Below are 26422 nucleotides of genomic sequence, written 5' to 3'. Positions count from 1 at the left end.
CTATAGAATTCCTTCCTACATACCCTTATAATATTAGTTAACTTATTTTTATATTTCTTATCTCTATTTTCTACCTCCTTAGTTCTTAGTTATATAGTGTATTTTTCTTTTTACATGCATTTTGTAATCCTTTTCGTTTAAACTTCATTCACACAAAACTGCTGAAATCAGCTGAAAACACTGTAGTACATATGCCAGGCCTGTATGTGGTGCTTTAACGCTTCCACAAAAAAAAAAAAAAGAAGTCAAAGTCAAAGTCGGTTTTATTGTCAGTTCTTCACATGTACTAGACATACAAGGAATCAAAATTGCGTTTCTCACCTTCCCTCAGTGATGACAGGACAAGGCATTTTGACAATAAGAACAGTAAAGTGCACAAGTATTTGCAGTGTAGTGTCTGAGGTAGTAAAGAAGACGTGGAGCATGTACATAGCCAGTGTAAGGGGCTAATCAGTGTGGCAGCACAAGCAAGAACTTTACAAAGCGTCACAGAGAGTAAATATCAAGTCTTTTAATCTGGTGTGTTTTGCCCTTTCAGACGAATTCATCACCACAGCTGAAAACTGTTATCCACATAAGATGCCCTTGTTTCAGAAAACAACATCTGTAATTGCATTAATTCCTTATCGTGGAAATTAGTTTTGCATAAACGTAGCATTTTTAAAGAAGTCACACTGTGTTTGTCTGCTCCATGTGCGCTTTGTCCCGCCACCAATAAGAAGAAAAACTAACTTATTTTAAAAGCTGAAAGTGTTTTCTGAAGTTTTTTTCATGTCACAGTGGTCCCTTTATTCACACTAGCATTTACCACAGCCATCCTTCATCTCTTCGGCATTCTGCTAGTGATGCAAAAATACAGTACATCCCGTTAAGGATCCACCAAGACAAAAAAGTATTTGAAATTACACTGTTAACAACATGTAATTATTTATGAGCAACTTAGGGTAGAGAGGTGGTGCTATGACATCATAGATTCAGAACAGTTCCGTATTGCTTGTCCACATGAAGACACAAATCTGGCGTTATCATATTTATCCACTCTAGGACCCTTTTTGTGGGCTTTGAAAATGCTGGTTCCATGTGGATGAAATGCTAGGACGATACAAACCTTTTGTGGATACGCCTGCACCCATTTCTTTGTGGATGTGCTCAACCCTTGCCAGTGCCTCTGCATTGTAAACCTCCTCCAGAAGGTTTTTTTCCCCCCTTGTCCATGTGATCAGCTGCAAAGGTTAAATGATCTTAAAAGTGTTTGTTTCGCAGCAGTGGTTTCTTTTTTGGATGGCAGCCCCTCGGTTTGTGGCAGTGTAAAACTTGTTTGACTGTAGACTGTGACACTGCTTTTTCACCAATTCATGGCAGGCCTGTGCCTTGGTGGTTCCTGGGTTGTTCCTGTCCTTCGGTACTAATTTCCTCTCAGGTGAAAGTGATAGTTTGGTACTTCTTCCAGATCTTGACAAAGTTACTTCTCCTCCCAGTAAGTTGTACTTTCGTACAGTTGTGGGAACTCATGATGTGGGAATTGTTGTGTGGGCCGCCAGAAGAGGAGGTACTGCTGGCTCACCACCAGAGGGCGCCCTGCCTGAAGTGCGGGCTTCAGGCACGAGAGGGCGCTGCCGCCACGGACACAGCCGGGGGTGACAGCTGTCACTCATTATCTCATGACAGCTGTCACCCATCTACACTTCATCATACTACTCCATAAAACCCGGACGTCATCTCCACCTCGTTGCCAAGATATCATTGACCTGTGAAGGTAAACTCTCAGCCGTTCTGTTTGGTACCAAACGCACTTGTATTTGTGCTCTGAGTGTTCGCAGGAGTTTCTGTAGCTACTTTCAGCTGGGTGCTGGGTTTTGTGGACTGTGTAGGAGTGACGCTCTTCACCCCTCACGCCAAAATGGATAAGTAGCTCTCAGGCTCTGCACAACTGTGTTACTGTGTTTGAGGTGGAGGTGGAATCCCCACCATTGTTGTTACTGGGTGTACACACACCCACATCTTATTGTTTCTGCTCCTCGCCAGCAGTACCAGATCCGACATTCGGAGACGGTGGCCACCTGGGGACTTGGGACTTGGCGGCTCCAGTATTCTCCAGGTTCTGTGGCGGAGGAAATCGTGTGGTTCCGGTTCTTCTCAGGACGGATGTCTTCTATCCTCGAGCCTGCCCACACGTCACCTTTGTGGATTGACTGTTTGCAAAATTCTATATTCCTCTGTATTGTGGTTGTGCTCATTCACAACAGTAAAGTGTTCATATTCGACTCTTTCATTGTCCGTTCATTTACGCCCCCTGTTGTGGGTCCGTGTCACTACACTTTCCCAACAGGATATCTCGGCCAGCGTCATGGATCCCGAGGGGCGTCACCCATCTGTTGAACAGCCAATGGAAAAGCAGGGTGCACAGGCATCTGCAGGAGGCGTGATTGATGAGTTGCAGCAAATCCTCACTGCCTTTACCGCTCGGTTGGATCTGATGACCGAGCAAAACGTCATCCTTAATCGCAGGATGGAGGCTCTCACCGCACAGGTGGAAGCGCGCGCTCAGGGCGCTGCTGCAGCTCCTCCTCCTGCCGACCCAGTGCAGAATATAGACGTTCCACTGGTCGTTCAACGACCCCCCCCCACCATCCCCTGAAGCATACATAAGTCCCCCAGAGCCGTACGGAGGTTGTGTGGAGATGTGCGCGGACTTTCTCATGCAGTGCTCGCTCGTCTTTGCACAACGACCCGTAATGTACGCGTCTGACGCCAGTAAGGTGGCTTATGTAGTTAACGTGCTTCGTGGTGAGGCATGCGCTTGGGCTACAGCGCTTTGGGAGCAAAATTCACGGCTCCTTACCACTTATACTTGGTTTGTGAGGGAGTTCAGAACGGTTTTTGATCACCCTAACAGAGGAGAGACTGCTTCAACAGTGCTGCTGTCAATGAGACAGGGGCGCCGGAGCGCAGCCGAATATGCAGTCGACTTCCGCATCGTGGCTGCGAGGTCCGGCTGGAATAACGTTGCGCTCCGCGCCGCCTTCATAAATGGACTGTCGTCAGTCCTGAAGGAGCACCTGGTAGCGAAGGAAGAACTGCGGGATTTAGATGGGCTTATTGATCTCGTTATACGGTTACACAATCGGTTGGAGGAACACCGTCGGGAGCGAGACAAAGGACGTGGCCGGGCATGCGCCGTCCCTCTCCCTTCCGGGTCCGAAAAGGTTCCGCCCTCCCCACGCTCCACAGCCTCAACGCTCCGTGTGGCTACACCTCCCCCTGCTGACGAAGTTATGGACACGAGCAGGGCCACATTTAACAGACAGAGGAGGCTGGCCCGCGGGGAGTGCTTCGTCTGCAGCTCGAGTAAGCACCAGCAGAGAGACCGCCCCAAGCGGTTTAAACACCAACGCCCGCCCCTAGAAACTGGGCTTAGGGTGGGCCAAGACATTCACGTGGGACACACACATATTTCCACAAGCTGTTCCACATGGAGCAGGAAAAAGAGGCAAAAAGCATCCAGATGAAACAGTTCTCTGTGATTCCAGAAGTGATTAGAGGTGTTTTCAGCATCCAAGAATTGGTAGAAAATGAGTAATCCCCTACAAAATAATTATTTTATATAAAGTCCAGCACACAGAGCAGGTGGAATTGTGTGCGCAAGAGGAGAGCCGCTCCAAAAATAGCGTCTCAGGTCCTGCGTAGCTTCTAGGCGCACGGATAATGGGCTTTTAGCAGACTTGTAATCACCACGCAAATGCCTCTAAGCCGTCGCAGTAACTCGTACACAAACTGCGCCACGCTGTTGTTGCTAAATTTTGAACTTCTTGAAATTAGCGCCACACTCAGAGAGGAACCTCGTTAACTGAAGATAATGCCTCTAAGAGCCACTCAGAGCCATGAAACTCCCACGATAGTTGAAGAAACCCTCTCGTAGCAAAGAAAACGTTCTGCGTGGCTCCTTATTCATCCTTCATTATTCGGTGTGAGCCAGGCTTAAGGACCTTGCCCAAGGGCCTTTAGTGATTTTCTGGTCAGGCTGAGATTTGTGTGAAGTAGGTAGTTCCCAAAAACTGAGTGACCATGCATGGAGACAAAAGACAGCAGTACCCCCATGATAGCGATATAATACACTTTATTGTCCCCAAGGGGAAATTTGTCTTGGACTAAAGTGTATCGGATCATACCCCCATGATAGCTCTGGAAGGGTTACAGCGTTATAGGCTTCTGTAGATGTGATTGGAGAGACTTTGCATAGTGCAACCTTTGTCTGCTGCATACCCAGTTATTATGGGTTCATGGTGGAGTGTCATAGAAGCCCCCCCCACAGACACACACACAAATAATTATGTGAAATTTCACCTACACATTGCCAGAAGGCACATGGGAACCTCAAGCCTCGACTTCGCATTGTTTTCTTCTTTGAAAATCCTTCTCTGTCCCATTCCATCATGGAAGCTGTGACTGATGACACAACAGGCAAAAGTTGCACTATCCCCAGTTTCTACAAACCTATCCACAGCAGGGCTGCAATGATTATTTCCATGATTGATTAATCAGTCAGTTATTTTCTTGATAATTCAGTTTGTTGTTTGGTCCATAAAATGTCAGAAAATTGTGAAAATGTCTATCAGTGTTTTCCAAAGCTTAAGATGACACCCTTAAATGTCTTGTTTTGTCCACAATGGAAAAAAATATTCAGGTTATTGTCAGAGAAGACATAATTATTAATTTGTTTTATAAGACACATTTAGAATTTGATAAATGTAGAATGAAAACAATGAAAGTAGAATTAAAGTCAGTTAATGCAAACAGTCAATCCATTTATGGAAATGTATTACAGACAATACATTCAAGATAGTAAATAAATTTGAATGAAATCAAGACTTGAGCCATATTTTGTTGCAGCTGAATACCACTGTGTTTTAAACCAAGAAAAACTGACCAAAGTGCTCTCAGAATGCACCAAATTGTACCATTTTTTTCAAAAATGGGGGCATGCCTCCAGATTAGCCGGTTATACAGATTCATGATGAAGTGGTATAGAGAGTTTTTTTTATAAAACAACAACAACAACAAAAAGTTAAACCACAATTTGCCAGAAGGCACATTGGAGATTCAAGCACAGATTTGATCTGTTTAGTTGAAAGAAAATTCTTCTCTGTGCAACACCACTATGAGGCATGAGTGGTGATGCAAATTGCAAAACTTGCACTATGCACAATTTTTTCAATCACAGCCACAGAACATCTTCACAGTCTGTAACATCTTTGGGGTTGCCTGGGTGTCTTGGTGGCTTTCCTCTTTTAATCTCCTTCTTACTTGTCTGAAGAAAACTGGATGTAAAAGTGCGGTTTACGTGCTATGCAAACTTACTTATTCACACCATCATTTTGGCTTCTTTCTTTTCATGATGTAGAGAATAAGATTGCTTTTCACTCTGAGTTTAAAGGGCATAATTCTAGAAATTTTAATATACAAAACCTGAATTTTTTTTATTTGTTTTTTGATGTCCTAAAACATGTTAAAGCTCAAGGGGGAAACACTTTTATATATATATATATATATATATATATATATATATATATATATATATATATATATATATATATATATATATATATATATATATATATATATATATATATATGGATGAAATGTTGTTCTGCTGCAAGGAGATGATTTAAAGTTAATCAGGAATAAATTCAAATGGGTCAAAACGCTGACCCGATTTTTAAAATAATCGTTTATATGTAAAAGCTTATTGAGACTCCCAGTAAGTCTGTAATCTTGGTATAACGTTTTTGATAGAATTTGGTGTCAGTTGATGTTTTTAAATTATTTGACACAGATCAAAATGTGTCTTTGGGATGGATTTACTTCAAACTGTCTCCATGGAAACTCAGTATGTTAGCCTTTTTAAAAAAAATTGCATTTTATAATTTCTTCTGTTACATGGGCATGAAATATTAATGTGGTGGAAAATATGATAACATTTAATACTCATGTAGAAGTCAAATATTGATGTTAAAAACATTGTTTTGTGTGACACAAATTGTCGGTATCCCAGAATGACGTCAGTACTGGACAGAAAAATAATTTAAGTCAATAAGAATCAAATTTAAACCCAAATCAGTGTTCCTGAGAACTAAAAGTGATATTGGTGACTTAATGAACAGTAGGTGCAGCTTTACTGGTATCACATTTTATATTTTGTTCATTTTAAAGCAATATCTGTTGTTGTAATGCAGAAATTGCTGAATTCAAATATTTAGATAAATGTAGAGATAGAAAAGTAAAAGTCCAGTGTAAATATGAGGTTTTATGAAATAGTAATAACACTGCATTCTAATCCATGTGACAGACTGTGTACTATAGTTCTGTCATCTTGCCAATATAAAAAGCTTTTTATAACTGAAATGATCAAGAAAATGGGACTGAGAAATATTTCTCCTTGAGCTTATTAATTGTACTAGATTGCATCAAATTGCATGTCATATTTTAGAATTTTCTTGGGGGGGGGGCACTAGGTGCTGCAGCCCCTACGTCATGAAAAAATATTTCAGTTTTTTTTTTTTTTGTTTCCAAGGGCCACTCACATCACTGATAATTAATTCATCTAAATGAACATCTTAACTCTGGGAACGTGGAACATCACCTTGTTGTGAAAGTGTTGGAACACGGACCCACAACGGGGCGCAAATGAACGGACAATGGAGGAAGTCAAATAGCACTTTTACTGTTGTGAAATAAGCACAACAAGCACGACAGATCACAATAGAAAATAATAAAGTCAATTCACAAAGGTGTCATGTGGGCAGGCTCGAAGATAGAAGACGTCTGTCCAAAGCAGAACCGGAACCACACGATTTCCTCCACCACCGAACCCCGGGGATACTGGAGCCGCCAAGTCCCGAACTCCCAGGTGGCCACTGCCTCCGCTTGTCGGATCTGGTACTGCTGGCGAGGAACAAAAACAGTTAGATGTGGGTGCGTTTGCACCCAGCAACACGGATGGTGAAAAAAACCACCTCCACCTCTTGTCAGGAAAATGTGAGTACTTATCAAAAAGGGTTCAGTACAGTCTCCAGCTGCAAGTACTCACCAACCACTGTCAAAACACAAGCAACAAAGTCACTGTCTGAAAGACAACACAACGGCTGAGTTCGTTACCTCCTCGGTAGAACGATATCTCGGCAAAGAGGTGGAGATGACGTCTTGCTGATATACCGATGCAGATCAGATGAGTGGTGACAGCTGTCATAGGTGATGAGTGTCAGCTGTCACCCCGGCTGCTCCTGTGAGGCGGCAGCGCCCTCTGGTGCCTGGAGCCCGCACTCCAGGCAGGGTGCCCTCTGGTGGTGGTGGGCCAGCAGTACCTCCTCTTCAGCGGCCCACACAACACACCTCTCTGGTTGGGAAAGAGCCTGAGCTTGTGTCGGAGTTTGAGTGGTAACAGCTACGTCCCCGGACAGCATGGGCTCTGTAACAATACTCCTGGAGAGTGGCTGGACTCTCTCTTTTTACGGACTTGCCCAAGGTGACAGACATTGGGTGTGTGTGTGGACACTCAAGTCCATGGCTGAATACCATTATTTTGGAGCTTCCCTGGTGAACAAGAGGGCTGTCTCTATGCAAGTTTGTGTCACAGAGGAATCCTACTGTTCTTTGTGCATATGCACCAAACAGAGTATCCAATGTTCTTGGAGACTCTGAGTGAGATCCTGAAAAATTCCTGCTGGAGACTCCTTAGTTCAACTGGGGGACTTCAGTACCCACATGGGCAACAATGGAGAAACCAGGAGGGCAGTATTGAGAGGAATGACACCCCTGATCTGAATCCGAGTGGTGTTTTGTTGTGTGACTTCTGTGCTGGTCATGCATTGTCCGTGTTCATAAGTGCACGTGGTACCAGAACACCCTAGGTTGAAGGTCAATGATTGATTCTGCAGTCATGTCTTCAGACCTGTGACCATGTGTCTTGGACACTCTGTTGAAGAGAGGGGCAGAGCTGTCAACTGATTACCACCTGGTGATGAGTAGGCTCAGATGGCGGGGTAAGTCCCCGGGCCGAACTGGAAGACCTAAACATGTTGTGAGGGTTTTCTGGGAACGTTTGGTGGAAGAGCCTGTCCGGACAGCCTTCAACTTGCACCTCAGAAGAAATTCTTCCAGATTCATAGGGAGATCGAGGACATGGAAGCAAAGTGGTCCATGTTCAAGGTCTCCATTGCTGAAGCGGCTGCTTTGAGCTGTAGTCAGAAGGTGGTCAGTGCTCGTTGTGATGGCAACACAAGAACCCATAAGGGAATGGAAGCCGTCAGGCTGAAGAAGGAGGCCTTTCATGCTGGGTTGGCACAGAGGTCTCCGGCATCGGAGGACAGGTATCAACAGGTCTGTAGCCTCAGTGGTGGCTGAGGCAAAAACTCTGGCTTAGGAGGAATTTGGAGAGGCCATGGAAAATGAGTTTTGGTTGGCCTCAAAGCTGTTCTGGCAAACTGTCAGGTGCCTCAGGAAAGGGAGACAGTTCTTAGTGCAGGCTGTGTTCAGGGGAGGAGAGCTGCTAGAGTGTGCTGAGGATATTATCAGGTGGTGGAAAGAACACTTTGAGGATCTTCTCAACCCTACTGACATGTTCTCTATCAAGGCAGGGATGGAAGGCTCAGACGGATCTGGTGGCATCTAGGGATGGGGCCGATTCAATCCAATATCAGTATCTGGTTTCAATACCAGCGTAATTCATGGATCTGAAATTTCTGATCCAACCTGCAGAGTTTTCAAATCTAGGAACCACGTCTGTGTGTGCTGAAACGTCTCAACAAATGCTGCTGGCTGGGGGGAGTTCTGAATGGAGATGTCTCAATGAGACATGGAGTAATGAGACACGCCTCCATTCAGAAATCTCTTCCGCAATTTGTGGGGCCAAAAAGTATTTAGTCAGCCCCTGATTGTGCAAGTTCTCCTACTTAGGAAGATGAGAGAGGTCTGTAATTTTTAACATAGATACACTTCAACTGTGAGAGACAAAATGAGAAAAAAATCCAGGAAATCACATTGTAGGATTTTTAAATAATTTATTTGTAAATTATGGTGGAAAATAAGTATTTGGTCAATAATAAAAATTCAACTCAATACTTTGTAACATAATCTTTGTTGGCAATGACAGAGGTCAAACGTTTCCTGTAAGTCTTCACCAGGTTTGTACACACTGTAGCTGGTATTTTGGTCTGTTCCTCCATGCAGATCTCTAGAGCAGTGATGTTTTGGGGTTGTCGCTGGGCAACATGGACTTTCAACTCCCTCCACAAATGTTCTATGGGGTTGAGGTCTGGAGACTGGCTTGGCCACTCCAGGACCTTGAAATGCTTTTTACAGAGCCACTCCTTTGTTGCCTGAGCGGTGTGTTTGGGATCATTGTCATGCTGGAAGACCCAGCCATGTTGCATCTTCAGTGCTCTGATGGAAGGAGGTTTTGGCTTAAAATCTCATGATACATGGCCACGTTCATTCTTCCCTTAACACGGATCAGTCATCATGTGCCCTTTGCAGAAAAAACAGCTGCAAAGCATGATGTTTCCACCCCCATGCTTCACAGTAGATATGGTGTTCTTGGAATGCAACTCAGCATTCTTCTTCCTCCAAACGTGACGAGTTGAGTATTTACTAAAATGTTCTAGTTTGGTTTCATCTGACCACATGATATTCTCCCAATCCTATTCTGTATCATCCATATGCTCTCTAGCAAACTTCAGACGGGCCTGGACATGCACTGACTTAAGCAGGGGGACACGCCTGGCACTGCAGGATTTGAGTCCCTCTCTGCGTAGTGTGTTAGCCTTTGTTACTTTGGTCTCAGCTCTATGCAGGTCATTCATCAGGTTGCTCCGTGTAGTTCTGGGATTTTTGTGCACTGTTCTCATGATTATTTTGACCCCACGGGATGACATCTTGCCCCAGATCAAGGGATATTATCAATGGTCTTGTATGTCTTCCATATTCTTACAATTGCTTCCACAGTTGATTTATTCACACCAACCTGCTTGAATATTGTATATTCACTCTTCCCAGCCTGGTGCACATCTACAATTTTCTTCGTGGTGTCCTTCGACAGCTCTTTGGTCTTGGCCATGGTTGAGTTTGGAGTCTGACTGTTGAGGCTGTGGATAGGTGTCTTTTATACAGATGAGTTCCAGCAGGTGCCATTAATACGGGTAACAGGTGGAGGAAAGAAGAGCTTCTTAAAGACGAATTTACAGGTCTGTGAGAGCCAGAAATCTTGCTTGTTTGTGGGTGACCAAATACTTATTTTCCACCATAATTTACAAATAAATTCTTTAAAAATCCTACAGTGTGATTTTCTGGATTTATATTTTCTCATTTTGTCTCTCATAATTGAAGTGTATCTATGTTGAAAATTACAGACCTCTCTCATCTTCCTAAGTAGGAGAACTTGCACAATCAGGGGCTGACTAAATACTTTTTGGAACCACTGTATCAGGCGAGCAATTTAGGAGTGATGTCACTGAGTAGAAAGACCGCAAAGCAAAACAGCAATGTGCAATGTTTCCAAAGCCATTCTTCCGAGGGGCAGAAGTTCCATTGCTACCTATAATATAGCATACGCAATCAAAGATTTGACAAAGCACCACGTTACAGAGTACAAGGATTTTTTTAGCCGGGGCAGAACGTCTTAAGGAGCCGGGAGGAAGGGTGCAATGATTTACCCAGACTGACTACAGATATGATTAAATTAAGAACTTTTATTTAGTTTTTTGGTGGTTCTGGCATTTTGGAAATGAGGAATTGTGCTATTCTCAAAATGGTACATGTACTCGGGGCAAGTGTCCCATCTGGTGTTTAAGAGATGAAACTTAAGCCACTGACCCAACAATGGCCCTGTCAACATGTATAGCAGACTTATTTTGTTCTTTTACATTTGTGCATGTTTCAGCATTCTAAAGACCCAATTTCTTAGAGAGAGAGAGGCAAAGAGAGCTGTCTTTTCTCTATAAATTCTATACTTTTCCTTCACGAGCCGCTCTTTCTCTTTTCTCTAATTCCAAAGAAATCCAATTTATGAACTGAAATCATGTAAACCAGGTTTTTCTGATTATCGGATACTGAAGTGCATGTAAACGTGAGAGATCAGATTATTACAGTTATCTGATTACTAAGAGTTATCCAATTTATTATGATCATGTAAACGTGCTCCACTATGGGGAGCTCAACTTGACGGGGGAGCTCATCTCAGCAGAACACTGGAACCAATAATAACAGTCCACGGTCCATGATCTGGCTGTGAAAAAACAAGCTCACCCTGTGACAGAGTGCACTTGATCGTTGATGTTGTCGGGCTGTCATGGCCAGTGGTGGGCACAGATAACCAAAAATTTTACTTCGATAACAGATAATCAGATAACTGAAAAGTTATCTTTGATAAAGATAAACCGATAAACCACACAAAAATGTATCAGAAGTTACAGATAACTGATAACCGATAAATTCCAGTGTTGTCTCTGGTACATTTGCAACTACGGTACTAACAAGCTGAATCTGAGTTTTAACACCACGATCGCTTTTGAAAGCGACAAAAGACTCAAATGAGTCAGCATTTCTATGTTTGAGCATGCTGCCCCCTGCTGGAAGCTTCACGGCTACACGGCTACAAGGATATTGGAGAGGTCTTGGGAGTATGTCCAACCAGTCTACATGTGTTTTGTGGACTTGGAAAAGGCTTATGACCAGGTCCCTTGGGGTGTTCATCTCAGTAATGCACTTTGTTTTGATGCTTTTCTGGATTTTCTGTTTTCTGTTTCTTCAGCTTGGTAAAAACCTTGCAACTGTTAGAATAGCCTAAGCAGTGGGTCAGGTCAGCTCAGGGTCTGGTCTGCTTGAGGTTTCTTCCTCCACATCTTCAGAGGGAGTTTTTCCTTACCACGGTCCACTGTGTGCTTGCTTTGGGGGAGGTTGGTAAGGTTAGACCTTGAGGCAGCTTTGTTGTGATTTGGCGCTGTATAAATTAAATAAATTAAATTGTATCCTGTGGCGGGTGCTGCGAGAGTATGAGGTACCAGATTCGCTGCAACGTGCGATCCAGTCTCTATATGACCAAAGTAGGAGCTGCGTCTGCATTCTCAGCATTACATCAGATCTGGTTCCGGTGGGAGTTGGACTCTGCCAGGGCTGCCCCTTGTCATCAATCCTGTTTGTGATGTTCATGGACAGGATTTCAAGGACAGTCAGGGACTGGAGGGTGTCCAGTTTGGTGACCTCAGAGTTCTAGCACATCAGACTCAGACGTGCTGCTGTGGCCCTCTGATTGGTCCCCCCATCTTTTATTATGAAATAATTCTGAATTTATGTGGAAATGATTGTCGTACAAAAGCTTCAGATATCTGTCGCTGAGATAAATGATGACTGGAGTGCAGTTTTAAGCAGAAACAAGGTGATAATCAGTGAATCACTGCTGACGGTCCGAAATGACATGCACAGTAAAGGCAGGGCGGACCGATTTTTAGGGGAGCCATTCGGTTGGTGACACCATCACTGATACATTAGTATTTTACTTTTATATTACGTTTTCATTCTTCCTGTTTAATAACACTGCACAGCAGATTCAAATATCCATTAAGACCACATTTCAGCCTGTTACTGTTCAAATGTATTTGTTTGCGGAACAATTCCAAGACCAAAATACAGGAAGTACATCACGTTTGGAGTGGTTTTTTACAGCAATGACAGTTAACTCTGTCACTGTGACCTGCTGGAAGGCATCATCCTGTCACTGTGTCTTATCCCTAAAACACAGACTTGGTTTTATGGTCTGCATCTACAAAACCTTTTTTCTTTATGCTGTTTGCCCAAATCCTCTTTCCTTATGTGTCTGCCGTTACAGTACTGTTGCCTAAGAACATCGGAACGTTGACAGACAGGAGTGTGGAAAGTCCAGCCATGCATCCCACCCCCACAGTGGGCAGACCTCCTGGTCAGAGAGGGCGTAAACCAGGGCGCCGGAAAACTAAGATCGTGCCACACTGGAGCCAGAAGAGCTCAGCACTGGAACCAGAGATCTTGCAACCGGGGAAAGACCAAGAGCCTGTCAAGATCCCCAAGAAAAGAGGACCCAAACCTGGCCATAAAGTAATTGTCATTGTAGCAATTGCTTCTCTCCTAACTGTTTAATTACCTACTTAATTTCTAATTTCACTTATATGTTGCTGATAACCAGCAGTGATGTCCTATATTATTGTACTGTAGTATGGTGTCGTACAGTATCAGTAACATATCTGGGGGATGTTGTCCTTAAAGCAGTAATTTCTCTATTATCCACATCATTTTGGGAATCAACAGTGCTTGAGTTGCTTCACAGTAATAACTGAAAGCTTTTTTGAAAAACGTCTCACCTTTTTGTCTTTTGACTGTCTCTCACTTTTGTTTGTAGTTGGGTTGGCCAAAAAGAACTGGTTGGTTAGAGGGGGCTATGACTGGCCCAGGACGGCCATTGCCAGGCCCAGGTCGACCCAGGGGAAGACTGCCTGCCAACTGGGCACAGAGGATAGCTGTACAACAGGCACAGACTCAGGCAGAACCTATAAAGATCCCAAAGAAAAGAGGCCCCAAGCCTGGCAGCAAGGTAGCTGTTCAGTACACGATAGCGACACAGGAAACCTTAAACCACCAAGTGGCATTTGCATCAGTACTACAGCTATTGCTGTACTGTTGGACTTATGTTTGTAATGTATTTCACAAAGCACAAAGGCATTTTAAAAACATTTTTCATGCAAAACTGCAGTGAGTAGAAAAGAAATGTCAAATTGTATGAAACAGAAAAATCACAGTTAAAAGGCTCATCATTCTTTCTTCTGGATAAGTGGTAGCCTGGCGGGTAGAATGGTGGGTTTGGGATTAGAGGATCCTCTGATTTCACGAATTCACCAGTGAGCACAGTCCATAATCAGTTGAGCTCTTTGCATTCCAGTGCAGACATTGGTGTGTGTGTGTGTGTGTGTGTGTGTGTGTGTGTGTGTGTGTGTGTGTGTGTGTGTGTGTGTGTGTGAGATTACATGTACACAGATTGATCACGCTAATTCAATCATTTCATCAAGAAAAACTAACCACTCACTCCGAATATATAATGCATTCTTCCCTTGTAATGCACTTTGTCTCCATCATATGGTGAAGTTCTATATAAATGCAGTCCATTCATCGCACACCCCCTCCCCCAACCCAACAAATCAGCAGTCCACTGTCAGGTCCATAAGTATTTGGACTGTGGCGTATTTTGAGATTTTGCCTCTGTATGCCACCACAATGAAGCTAATATAACACAGTTAACATGCTTATAATGCAAACTCTTAGCTTTAGTTAGAGGGGTTTCACAGAAAATACTGTGCTAACCATTTTTTTCTGCCTGGCTGGTTCTGTAGCGTGCAGGATGTGACAGCAGACGACACCATCACATACTCCCATACCTGACCTTTTCGGAAATACAGTAGTTTTTTAAACACAGTTCCTCCATTATCAGAGACCACAAGTAACCGGACAAATAAAACAGGTATTTTTCAGTAGTTTTCTTCAAACAAATCACAGGATGGCTACATGGTTACCAGTGACTGCTCTAAGGGTGTTTTGGCTTCTGTGACTGTGATTGAAGATGTGCATACAGTGAGGCAAATAAGTATTTGATCCACTGTTGATTTTGCAGGTTTTCTCACCTACAAAGAATGGAGAGGTCTGTCATTTTTATTGTAGGTACACTTCAACTGTGAGACACAGAAGCTAAAAAAAAAAAAAATTTAAAATCACATTGTATGATTTTTAAATAATTAATTTTCATAATTAAATTTCATTGCATGAAATAAGTATTTGATCCAATAGAAAAATGGACCTTAATATTTGGTACAGAAACATTTGTTTGCAGTTCCAGAGGTCAGATGTTTCCTGTGGTTCTTGACCAAGTTTGCACACTGCAGCAGGGATTTTGGTTCCCTCCTCCACACAGATCTTATCCAGATCTTTCAGGTTTGGAGTTTCAGCTCTCTCCAAGGATTTTCTATTGAGTTCAGGTCTGGAGACTGGCTAGGCCACTCCAGGACCTTGAAATGCTTCTTGCGGAGCCCCTCCTTAGTTGCCCTGGCTGTGTGTTGGGGGTCATTGTCATGCAGGAAGACCCAGCCACGACCCATCTTCAATGTTCCTTCTGAGGGAAGGAGGTTATTTGCCAAAATCTCACAATACCTGACCCCATCCATCCTCCCTTCAATATGGTGCAGTTGGCCTGTCCTCTTTGCAGAAAAGCACCCCCCAAAAATGATGTTTCCACCCCCATGCTTCATGGTTGGGATGGTGTTCTTGGGGTTGTTCTCATCCTCCAAACACTGCGAGTGTTGTTGATACCAACATCTGACCACATGACCTTCTCCCATGCCTCCTCTGGATCATCCAGATGGTCACTGCTGAAATTCTAATGTGCCTGGACATGTGTTGCCTTGAGCAGGGGGACCTTGCTGCCCTACAGGATTTTAAACCATGACAGCGTTGTGTGTTGCTGATGTCATTTTTGTGACTGTGGTCCCAGCTCTCTTCAGGTCATTGACCAGGTCCTCCTGTGTAGTTCTGGACTTTCTCAGAATCTTCCATACCCCATGAGGTGAGATCTTGCATGGATTCCCAGACTGAGGAAGATTGACAGTTATCTTGTGTTTCTTCCATTTTCTAATAATTACTCCAACAGTTGTTGCATTCTCACCAAGCTGCTTGCCTGTTGTCCTGTAGCTATTCCCAGCCTTGTGCAGGTCTACAGTTTTGTCCTTGATGTCCTAAGACAGCTCTTTCGTCTTGGCCATGGTGGATAGGTTGGAGTGTGATTGATTGAGTGTGTGGACATGTGTCTTTTATACAACCTCTGGCAAAAATTATGGAATCACCGGCCTCGGAGGATGTTCTTTCAGTTGTTTAATTTTGTAGAAAAAAAGCAGATCACAGACATGACACAAAACTAAAGTCATTTCAAATGGCAACTTTCTGGCTTTAAGAAACACTATAAGAAATCAGGAAAAAAAATTGTGGCAGTCAGTAACGGTTACTTTTTTAGACCAAGCAGAGGGAAAAAAATATGGAATCACTCAATTCTGAGGAAAAAATTATGGAATCATGAAAAACAAAAGAACGCTCCAACACATCACTAGTATTTTGTTGCACCACCTCTGGCTTTTATAACAGCTTGCAGTCTCTGAGGCATGGACTTAATGAGTGACAAACAGTACTCTTCATCAATCTGGCTCCAACTTTCTCTGATTGCTGTTGCCAGATCAGCTTTGCAGGTTGGAGCCTTGTCATGGACCATTTTCTTCAACTTCCACCAAAGATTTTCAATTGGATTAAGATCCGGACTATTTGCAGGCCATGACATTGACCCTATGTGTCTTTTTGCAAGGAATGTTTTCACAGTTTTTGCTCTATGGCAAGATGCATTATCATCTTGAAAAATGATTTCATCATCCCCAAACATCCTTTCAATTGATGGGATAAGAAAAGTGTCCAAAATATCAACGTAAACTTGTGCATTTATTGATGATGTAATGACAGCCATCTCCCCAGTGCTTTTACCTGACATGCAGCCCCAAATCATCAATGACTGTGGAAATTTACATGTTCTCTTCAGGCAGTCATCTTTATAAATCTCATTGGAACGGCACCAAACAAAAGTTCCAGCATCATCACCTTGCCCAATGCAGATTCGAGATTCATCACTGAATATGACTTTACTCCAGTCATCTACAGTCCACAATTGCTTTTCCTTAGCCCATTGTAACCTTGTTTTTTTCTGTTTAGGTGTTAATGATGGCTTTCGTTTAGCTTTTCTGTATGTAAATCCCATTTCCTTTAGGCGGTTTCTTACAGTTCAGTCACAGACTTTGACTCCAGTTTCCTCCCATTCGTTCCTCATTTGTTTTGTTGTGCATTTTCGATTTTTGAGACATATTGCTTTAAGTTTTCTGTCTTGACGCTTTGATGTCTTCCTTGGTCTACCAGTATGTTTGCCTTTAACAACCTTCCCATGTTGTTTGTATTTGGTCCAGAGTTTAGACACAGCTGACTGTGAACAACCAACATCTTTTGCAACATTGCGTGATGATTTACCCTCTTTTAAGAGTTTGATAATCCTCTCCTTTGTTTCAATTGACATCTCTTGTGTTGGAGCCATGATTCATGTCAGTCCACTTGGTGCAACAGCTCTCCAAGGTGTGATCACTCCTTTTTAGATGCAGACTAACGAGCAGATCTGATTTGATGCAGGTGTTAGTTTTGGGGATGAAAATTTACAGGGTGATTCCATAATTTATTCCTCAGAATTGAGTGAGTCCATATTTTTTTCCCTCTGCTTGGTCTAAAAAAGTAACTGTTACTGACTGCCACAATTATTTTTCCTGATTTCTTACAGTGTTTCTTAAAGCCGAAAGTTGCCATTTGAAATGACTTTAGTTTTGTGTCTTGTCTGTGATCTGCTTTTTTTCTACAAAATTAAACAACTGAATGAACATCCTCTGAGGCCGGTGATTCCATAATTATTGCCAGGGGTTGTACATGTAACAAATTCAAACAGGTGCAATTAATACAGGTAAAGAGTACAGAATCGGAAGACTTCTGAAAGAAAAACTAACAGGTCTGTGAGAGCCAGAATTCTTGCTGGTTGGTAGGTGATCACATACTTAGTTCATGCAATAAAATGTAAATTAATTATTTAAAAATCATACAGTCTGAATTTCTGATTTTTTTTTTTTTTTTTTTTTTAAGATTCTGACTCTCACAGCTGAAGTGTACCTACGATAAAACTTATAGACCTCTACATTCTTTGTAGGTGGGTACACCTGCAAAATCAACAGTGGATCAAATACTTATTTGGTGATTTGGTGATCAAGTAATTTCACTGATTAACTTTGAGCAGCAAAAAAAAAAAGAGGCATTTCTACCACAGTTTGGCGAAAAATACAGGGAACAACAAAATGGTTGCAGTCTAATCACATGCACAAATGTCTATATTTCCTTTGGAGATACCATGGATTTGTGTTTCTTAATGATTGAGGTAAATCAAGTCCACAACATATTGAGTGAATTCAGAATGTTCATGTGCCCATCCCCTATCTTATTGAAACAAAATTTATTTATTTTTTTCTGAACCCTGCATTTCAAACATGCTCACATTAAATGTGCTGGTGGCCATCACTCAGTATAAACACAAATGTTATAAAGGTTTTGAATGTGTATGTTTGTATCCAGAGAAAACCACGTGTGGTACCTAATCCCATCCCCACGTCTCCCACCAGCAGCACACCAGAGCCTGATACCAGCACTGTGCCTCTGGACAATGCCACCATCCCCAGCACTGCACTACAAGCTCCCACAGGTACTCTGACATCCACTGGTCTGGATATAATGGGTCCTATCGTACACCCAACGCAAATCCCAGTGCAAGTGTCATCACTAGTTCCCACCTGGAGCAATTGTTATTTTCACATCTAGCGCCAGCCCCCTCTAGCTCACACCCACACTCCTGAAAGCATGTTGGTCTACAAATGAGGGGAGCTCAGACACAAAGACAGTATGCCAAAATTGTTTGTCACCAGAAAGTGTTTTGCACCACAGTCCACCAAAAAACCTGGTGTACTGTCAAGTCATACAAAGAGTGCGCAGTCAGACATGCCAACACACCTCACAATGCACATGCACTCTGATTGCCTGCACATATCATCAAAAGTCACCTGCAAAGGTCAGTGTATTACGACCACTGTAGGGAATGAAAAATCCGAAGCGGGATAAGTGGAAAAAGTCTGAGCCTGTGTCTTTCAGTATAATCTGAACTAACTGGTAAAGTGTGACCTGTAACTGTACTCTCCAACATGTTCTTACTGCAGTTTGTGTGTACCTAAACAAGTACGGCAAGGTGGGACCCCATTTGGACCAACGACGTATCCACAAGCTGCCCGACCACTTTGGACCTGGCCGGGCCTCCTCTGTGCTGCAGCAGTGCGTCCAGGCTTGTGTGGACTCTGCCTATGACCAGCGCACAGTGTTCTCCTGCCTCAGATCTGGCCATGGCGGTGAAGTCATCTCAGGTGTGGTTTCCATTCCTGTGCACAGCTTGTTTCTAAATACCTCCCCCACCAACCACCATCTGTGGAAATGTTCAGCAAAATTAAATGTGAAATCCCCCCCAATATATTACAAATGTAAATTAATTTAAAAAAGTAATTTGTTGTATGTGGACTATCCAATCCATGATGACACAGCTGTAACAATATAATCTTTTTTTTTTAATTTGTTTTATGAATTACAGGAGAAACATTTTTAAAGTTGAAAAGTGTTCATAGATTGCACTTGTTTATATGTATTTCTAAATGTTAAAAATGCTGCTAAATATCTAAGTTTAAGGCAGATTTATTTAGTAATGGTAAATGTGTGTAAATGTTTAGCACACATGATGTGCACTTACCATTGTCATGAATTTGACCTACGTTTCAAGGTCAGAGGCATCCATTTTGTTATTTCATACGATGTGTGCAATTCTTAGTTTAAGACGCATTTGAAAATCAGAAATTTCTCTTTGCAAAATATTATTCCTGTGCTGATGGTAGCGAATATCACATTAAAAAAACTTTGCCCTCTGTTGCCAACCTGACCAGCGCACTTTGACCAGCAGCAGCACACCCTCACCCTGCCTACAGTCAGCAGTGTCACCTACGTGGTCCGCTTCCTGGAAAAACTGTGCCACAACTTGCATTGCGACCCTCTGTTTGGGAGTCAGCCTGTATCCAGTGGAAGCCTGCACTACGACACTCACACATACACTACAGGTCAGAGCCTACTGTATTATATTTGAACTGGTCTAATATTTTGCTGCACAAGAACAGAAGCAATTCTCATGGCTACAGTGTGCAGTGTCAGATTTATGCCAATATTTACAACTGGAAGAAGTAACTAGTATTTACTGTGTACTTTTTTATTTGGGCTCAGCAGTATACCATCATTCAAGTCACCACCAGTGCGACCTTTAATAACATGAAATTGTGTTTTTGCAAAGTCACGTTTAATCTGTTAAAATTCATTTTTGGTGTGTTGTGTAAATAAATGACAGAGGACCTGATACATTGCAACCTGGGTTGATTTTCACTGAGCATTTGATTCGATTGACCAGACTGCTCTCTGGGGAATTTCTAAGAGTTTATGGGATCCCCAGAAAGTTGCTGGCCTGTACACACATACTGTGAGTGTTGTATGGAGCGGAGGCAGAGACTCTGATTTTTTCCCAGTGAAAACTGGCATTCATCAGGGATGTGTTCTGGCTCCTACACTTTTCAGTGTTTCCATGCGCTGGTTGTTGGGTGTGGTTGTGGAAACCAGTGCTTATGTCACTTTGTTTGTGATGAAAGTTTTACTGACTTTGCGGACAATGCTGCGATCTTTGGCGCACTGGAGAAGCTGAGTGAGGAATCTGTGTGTCTTGGTTTGCAGTTGTCCTGGATCAAGACTAAGATCCAAGATTTCAATGACTTTCTGGATTTTGCTGTCAGAATTGTATCTGTGTGTGTTGAAAGTGTTGAACTTTTAAGCCCAGGTTACACATAGACGGTTTTGTCCGCGGGTAGTACATAGACCGAAGTTCGCGGTAGTTCCAGCTGTTTTCGCAGTGGAAAGGGGCAGAGCATTTTGACGGCGTTTTGAGCGCCATACTAGCCGCAAATACGCGGATAAAACTCCGCTAAATCCGCCGAATAAAGCGGAGTTTTGACGTCGTAGCATCCTGCATGTCAGGCAACAGGGGTTAATACTCAGTTCTATCCTTTACAATCGCAGGTTAAGACGCGCGTGAGAATGGCGGTGTTCTGCTGCCGCCGATAATACCCTGTGTACCGCTGGATTTATCCAGGCAAATCCTGCATTACTCCAGGAACTTTTGCTTATAGGCACCGCCCCCAGAGTATAATAGGCTGAAGCAGCTGTCAGTGCAGGGGGAGGGAGCTCATCTCTCAGCCTTTTCTTTTCTCTCCTTTTTTCCCTCCTCAACGTGTTGCTCGTTTGCACCACAGGACTACCCTCTGCTTCTGAACCAGACCTCTTGGTAAGTCCTTGCCGCTGCCAATTTTATTTTAGGAGGTATACTGGAGCTTCTCTGCAAAAATATCTGGAGCTGGCCGTGAGTGAGAGACTTGCATGCAGTGCGCTAGCGTTTTTATACTGACCGCCGCCTATGGGCTGTTTGGAACGCCGTTAACCGGGAGGTGGCGTTTAGAACAGCGTACTGTCCGCTAGCGCCGCCGTTTTGTCTGCCTCTGTCGCCGGTTAAAATGCCTTTGAGGATGCTGATGTGGGCTCTGTCGCCCTTTTACATGCCGTTGGTTAGGGATACAACGCTGGCCGCCAATTACGGCGGTGTAAACTGCGGGACTACGGGAAGGGGCGGGATGACACGGCGATTAAAAAGTATCAAACGCCGTTGTTCGCGTTGTCTCAGTCGTCAGGCCACTTCTCTGGGAGCGCTCCGGAATTATTCAACATGTTGAATAATTTTTTCGCCGATTCCCGGTGAAGCCGGAACCAAACCATGCCCCCGTGCGCCGGCGTTAACTACGGAGTGTGATCCCTAAAACGGCCCGGAGGGGGCAAAATCTCTGCCGGGATGCTACCGGGAGAGTTTACCGTCTATGTGTAAACGGGGCTTTAGACACTTGTTTATCTCAGCAGTGATATTCATGTCCCTGGGTCAGGTTCATGTTACTTTTTTGTCAGCAGGGGTAAATTTGGTTTGCAGTAGAAAATCCTGATTTATAGGCACACATGTAGGAACAAATGGTCACATGTAGTCAGTTTCAAAAACATGTCAATTTCATAAGTGAAATATATTTTTGGGGGGATGGGGATACAGGGTGCACTATGGTGTGAAGCGCAAAGAAGACAGAGTGGGGTGAAGGTCCCTCATTTCTTCTCTTAATCACAATGAATGCAATTGTCCAGTCCTTCTGACTTCTTAAGTCATATGTACGTTTGGTACTAAATGTGTGCAAGACCACAGAAGCTCAGCGCAAAGGACAGAGGAGAGGCACAGACATGTTCATGCTCAGTATTTTAAGAAACCGGTGAAATCGGGGAATTAATTTCCATCAGTTTGCAGGTTGTAAGACAGGCGGCTCACTGTTACTGATTCGTTAAACACCGTTTTGCTCAGTTAGGGGACATCGTCACATTCTATGAAACTGTCCATCAGCACAGAACCATATATACCTAATCACATAAGTTATTCACACAATTGAATGACACAGTTTTACTTCTGCTATCATCTGAAAATTACATGTCAAATTTGATATTTTATTTATTTATTTATTGCTGACACAGTCTCTATCCTGCAGTGTAGCAGAGTAGAACGGAGCTGCAATTCTTCACCTGGATGGGATTATAACTGACTTAAACTTCAGATGTATTTTTCTCCTTTGAGGAGAAGGCACCTTCACGTACACATTCTTGTTAATAAGCATAAAGTAGAGCATCCAGTTAGAAGACTGCACTTTAATACTGGGGGCCGAGCACCTCTGTTCCCTGCTTTAAAAAAACAAAGACTGAGTGTTAGTGTATTACTTCAAAATGAGAAATACCACAATTTGGATACTGGAAAAATTACTTTAAAATACCATGATATCCAAGTTTTTTCCACAAATATTTTATGATGGTTATGGTATTTGAAGATGAAGGTATTATCTGAGCAATGAACTGCAGATGTTGATAATGGACTTTAGTTGTAGTTGAAAAAATAAAATGACTGTGATGTGAGCAGTTGACAGGAATTTAGATATGTCTATGTTGCTATTTTGTTCTTGAAAACTTAAATCTGTGCATTGTTAGATTGTATCTATGTACACTTCCACTTTGTGGAAGCTGGGGGAACCCAAATGTACCTCTACAACAGTAATACCAGTAAAGCATGAACCACAGTCCAACTCCAGTACATCAACCACTGAGGATTATGGGTTCTTGGTGATGGCATTCAGATTCTATAAAACAAGCGCAATGAGGAGTGATTGGTAACTTTAGTAAATAGATAAAAAAATTAAAATATTTTTCCCTCACGCAAAACTTTACATTTAAAATTTATACAATTTGACAGAATCCATATTTATTGTACTCAAAACCCAAACTGCCTTTCATCTGGTGTGGAACAAAGCACCAGATCGCTTCTGCTTGATATTGATGTTGTTTACTTACACTCAGATCTCCTCAGCCACAAGTGAGAGTCACAGCTGATTGCTCGCAAACAATATGGAGTCTGGTATACCACATATCTGTGTGATTATCACTGCTCAGTCAGCGACAGCCTTTTGGTTTTTATGGGTCAGTCTTGCTCATTGTTGTCAACTCCATTGTGTTGGTTTTAGAGGGGAGAACTTTTGGAGTCAGCCTGATGACAGGTGCAGTCCGAAAAAGATTTCTCCATGATGCCTACAACACTTCACTACCCCAGAAACGGCCAAAAATCAACCAACACTCCACTGATGGTATGTACTTGTGTGGTTAACTTGTTTTGTTTTTTATTTACAGGTGTAACAGTTGGCCAGATTCTTAAAACCACAGTATAGGGTTTACTGGTGTTTCTTAGCAGAATGGAAATGTAGCATTCATAACCATGTGTTGATTATTACTGTATGTCATTGCTTATTGGTGTATAATTAGCTGCAACAATGAATCAGTGTGGTTTCATAAGCTTAAGACACCTTAACACTTGCACGAATTTGATCCCTGCGCTGGCACACAATGAGTAAACTCGTCATCAACTGTTGTAAGCTGTGCATGGCTGCATGCCAGTGCACAAAGACAGTTTTGAAATGTGCAAAATTTCTGGCATGCATTAATTTTATGCCACTTGGGTGAACTAGACATGAACATTGCACAGACTGTTTGCAAAAACTGCATACCAATGCATGTCATTGCGTGCACGGCATCTGAACCTGAAATTAGATCATGAAGATGCTACATCTATAATAAGCATAACTTTACAGATACATTATATATCTCATAAGAAAGAATGAAAATGCAATTGTTGTACCAATCATTACAATATATATCTTATAAATTATTACCTTTGAGACAAGATTCCAAATGCGTTCTCTACCACATGATGAGGTGGAGACAACCTGTCACTGTAGATAATTTCTCTGATTCTGGGAGCGATTAGAGAATGGTTTCATCAGCCACGTTCTGAGAGCAAATGCGTCATTAGCTACAAAATGATATGGTACAGGCTTTATTTTATATAGTGTGCCGTCAAGTGGGACAAAGCAGGACACATTGTCACGACAAGTTGTGCAACAGTGAGGGGATCAAATTCATGCACTTGTCAAGGTGGCTTTAGAATGAGCTTTTCATTTCATTTCATTTATTTGTTTATTTGACAGGGACAGTGCAATCAGACATAGAGCAAGCAGTGTTTGCAACTGATGTGATGCGCAAAGAGTTTATAGCTACAGCTAATTCACAACTCTTGTCCCCGGTTGGGCCTTTCGACAATTTACATATTTAACAACCTCATTCACAGTTTCATTCAGTCATTGGTCCACCTTCTCACATCTCAAATTTTCTTGCATTTCCACACTTACCAACACACATCTATAATATACAAAATCTAAAAACTGAATTTCTGTGTGTTAACACACACACTCCTTTCAGATCTTCCTTCACCCACTCTTTTATTCACAGTGCTGTTTACACATGGGTACAACATTGGTGACTTTTAAGCCAAAACTTGAGCCTGGAGGTGAATATCCTAAACTCAGATATGGTCTTGAGCTCTTGCGGCAATGAATTCCACAGCTTTATGGGTTTTAAAAGAAAAGGCAGACTGACCAAATGAAGTCCTACTCTGTGGGATCTTACAAATCTTATTTATGGAACCTCTGGTGACTTCCGTTTGGTCTCTGAACAAATGAACTGAGTGGCTGAGGTGCTTGATCATTAATACATTTAAATAATGGTTTGAGAAAGCATAGATTACTAAAGCTTTCAAACCTCAGCAGTTTATACTTCTCAAGAATATTACAGTGATGGTAACTAATTGGCTTTTCATCCATAATTTATATTGTTTGATTGTACAGTGAAGCAATGCGCTTTGTGACTGAGGGGTGCCCTGGGCCCACGCTGTCATGCAGTACGATATATGTGAGAATATCATAGCATGCATGTACATGTACAGGAGGTTTCCCTGTTTTGTAATGTAAGATTTAATTAATTTAAAGCAGTTAAGGTTTCTTTGTGTGGTTTTAGAGATTTTCTTAATATGATTATCAAATTTCAATTGGGGGTCAAGGACCAGTCCAAGATATTTAAATTCTGTTACAGATTGTATGTTTATATTTTGCAAATGTATTTGAAAACTTTGTTCTACATTTTGTTTTCTAATTGAAAAACATTGAAACTGTCTTAGTTTTATTTAGCACCATACTGTACATGAGAATGGTCCACATCATGGAGGCTGCCATGTTGATGCAGGAGCTCAAAAGGGGACATAATTACACATTTATCATTTTGTGTGGCCAGAAGACTGGACAAGAAAAGAAAAGGAATTAGTGGTTGTTCCCACATATGATGTCTCCTGGTTGCTAGCACATGCTAACAAGGTGGAGAACCCTTGTTTTTGTAAAATGGAGGCTCATACATATTGCTTATCACAACAGAGGAGGGAGCAAGAGCAAGGGAGCATCAGTCGCTCTCACCAAAGTTGTAAAAACATGAAGGGAAACAAAATCATAGCTGGTGACAGCATAATGCAGTGTGCAACCACGAGACAAGAGTAACTTTAATATTCCAACATAATTGCAGCTGAATTAGAAAAATCATTACATTTCAACATTTTCTGGGACTGAAATGCAGATTAAATATTTATCACATCTACTTTGCTGTGACATATCACTTCATGAAAAAGTTGATACTGTCACTCTCCTATGTGGGTGGTAAAATTCAATTTCCAAAAAATAAATTTTATTACATATTGCATACATAGCCTCTAGCCTTTTAATCTGTTAACCAAGACATAGCTCATAATGTTTCTCTCCTGCGATTATTCATAATTGGGGAAAAAATTAAAATAATTGGTAAATGCCAATAGGCATCTGGTTCTCTCCTGTGTGTTTTCTGAATTCATCACTGTTCAATGCATGATCATTTGCCAGTATGTTTTTTGATAAAGTAAATCAAATTCTTTTATTTCAATATTTAAAAATGACTTACTGATCCGCATTTGAAAGAAAATCCCAACAGACATGGCAGTACAACCCCTGGCAAAAATTATGGAATCACCGGCCTCGGAGGATGTTCATTCAGTTGTTTAATTTTGTAGACAAAAAGCAGATCACAGACATGACACAAAACTAAAGTCATTTCAAATGGCAACTTTCTGGCT

General features: G+C 42.2%; 1 protein-coding gene across 2 annotated transcripts in view; it reads left to right on the top strand.

The window, feature by feature from the left end:
* The window catches only part of LOC117513814 (polycomb protein SCMH1), a 100805-nt gene that overhangs the window by 47831 nt on the left and 26552 nt on the right, over nucleotides 1-26422 (top strand). For both annotated transcript variants that reach the window (XM_034174043.1, XM_034174044.1), the window contains 6 exons: nucleotides 12878-13122; nucleotides 13424-13615; nucleotides 18262-18388; nucleotides 18897-19097; nucleotides 19665-19835; nucleotides 23406-23525. In XM_034174043.1, the coding sequence (XP_034029934.1) occupies nucleotides 12878-13122; nucleotides 13424-13615; nucleotides 18262-18388; nucleotides 18897-19097; nucleotides 19665-19835; nucleotides 23406-23525 (1056 nt within the window). The remainder of the gene's footprint in view (nucleotides 1-12877; nucleotides 13123-13423; nucleotides 13616-18261; nucleotides 18389-18896; nucleotides 19098-19664; nucleotides 19836-23405; nucleotides 23526-26422) is intronic.

Source organism: Thalassophryne amazonica, chromosome 7, assembly GCF_902500255.1.
Source record: "Thalassophryne amazonica chromosome 7, fThaAma1.1, whole genome shotgun sequence".
NCBI classification, from domain to species: Eukaryota; Metazoa; Chordata; class Actinopteri; order Batrachoidiformes; family Batrachoididae; genus Thalassophryne; species Thalassophryne amazonica.
Note: the sequence above shows the minus strand (reverse complement) of the source record. Positions and strands in the feature narration are given on the sequence as shown.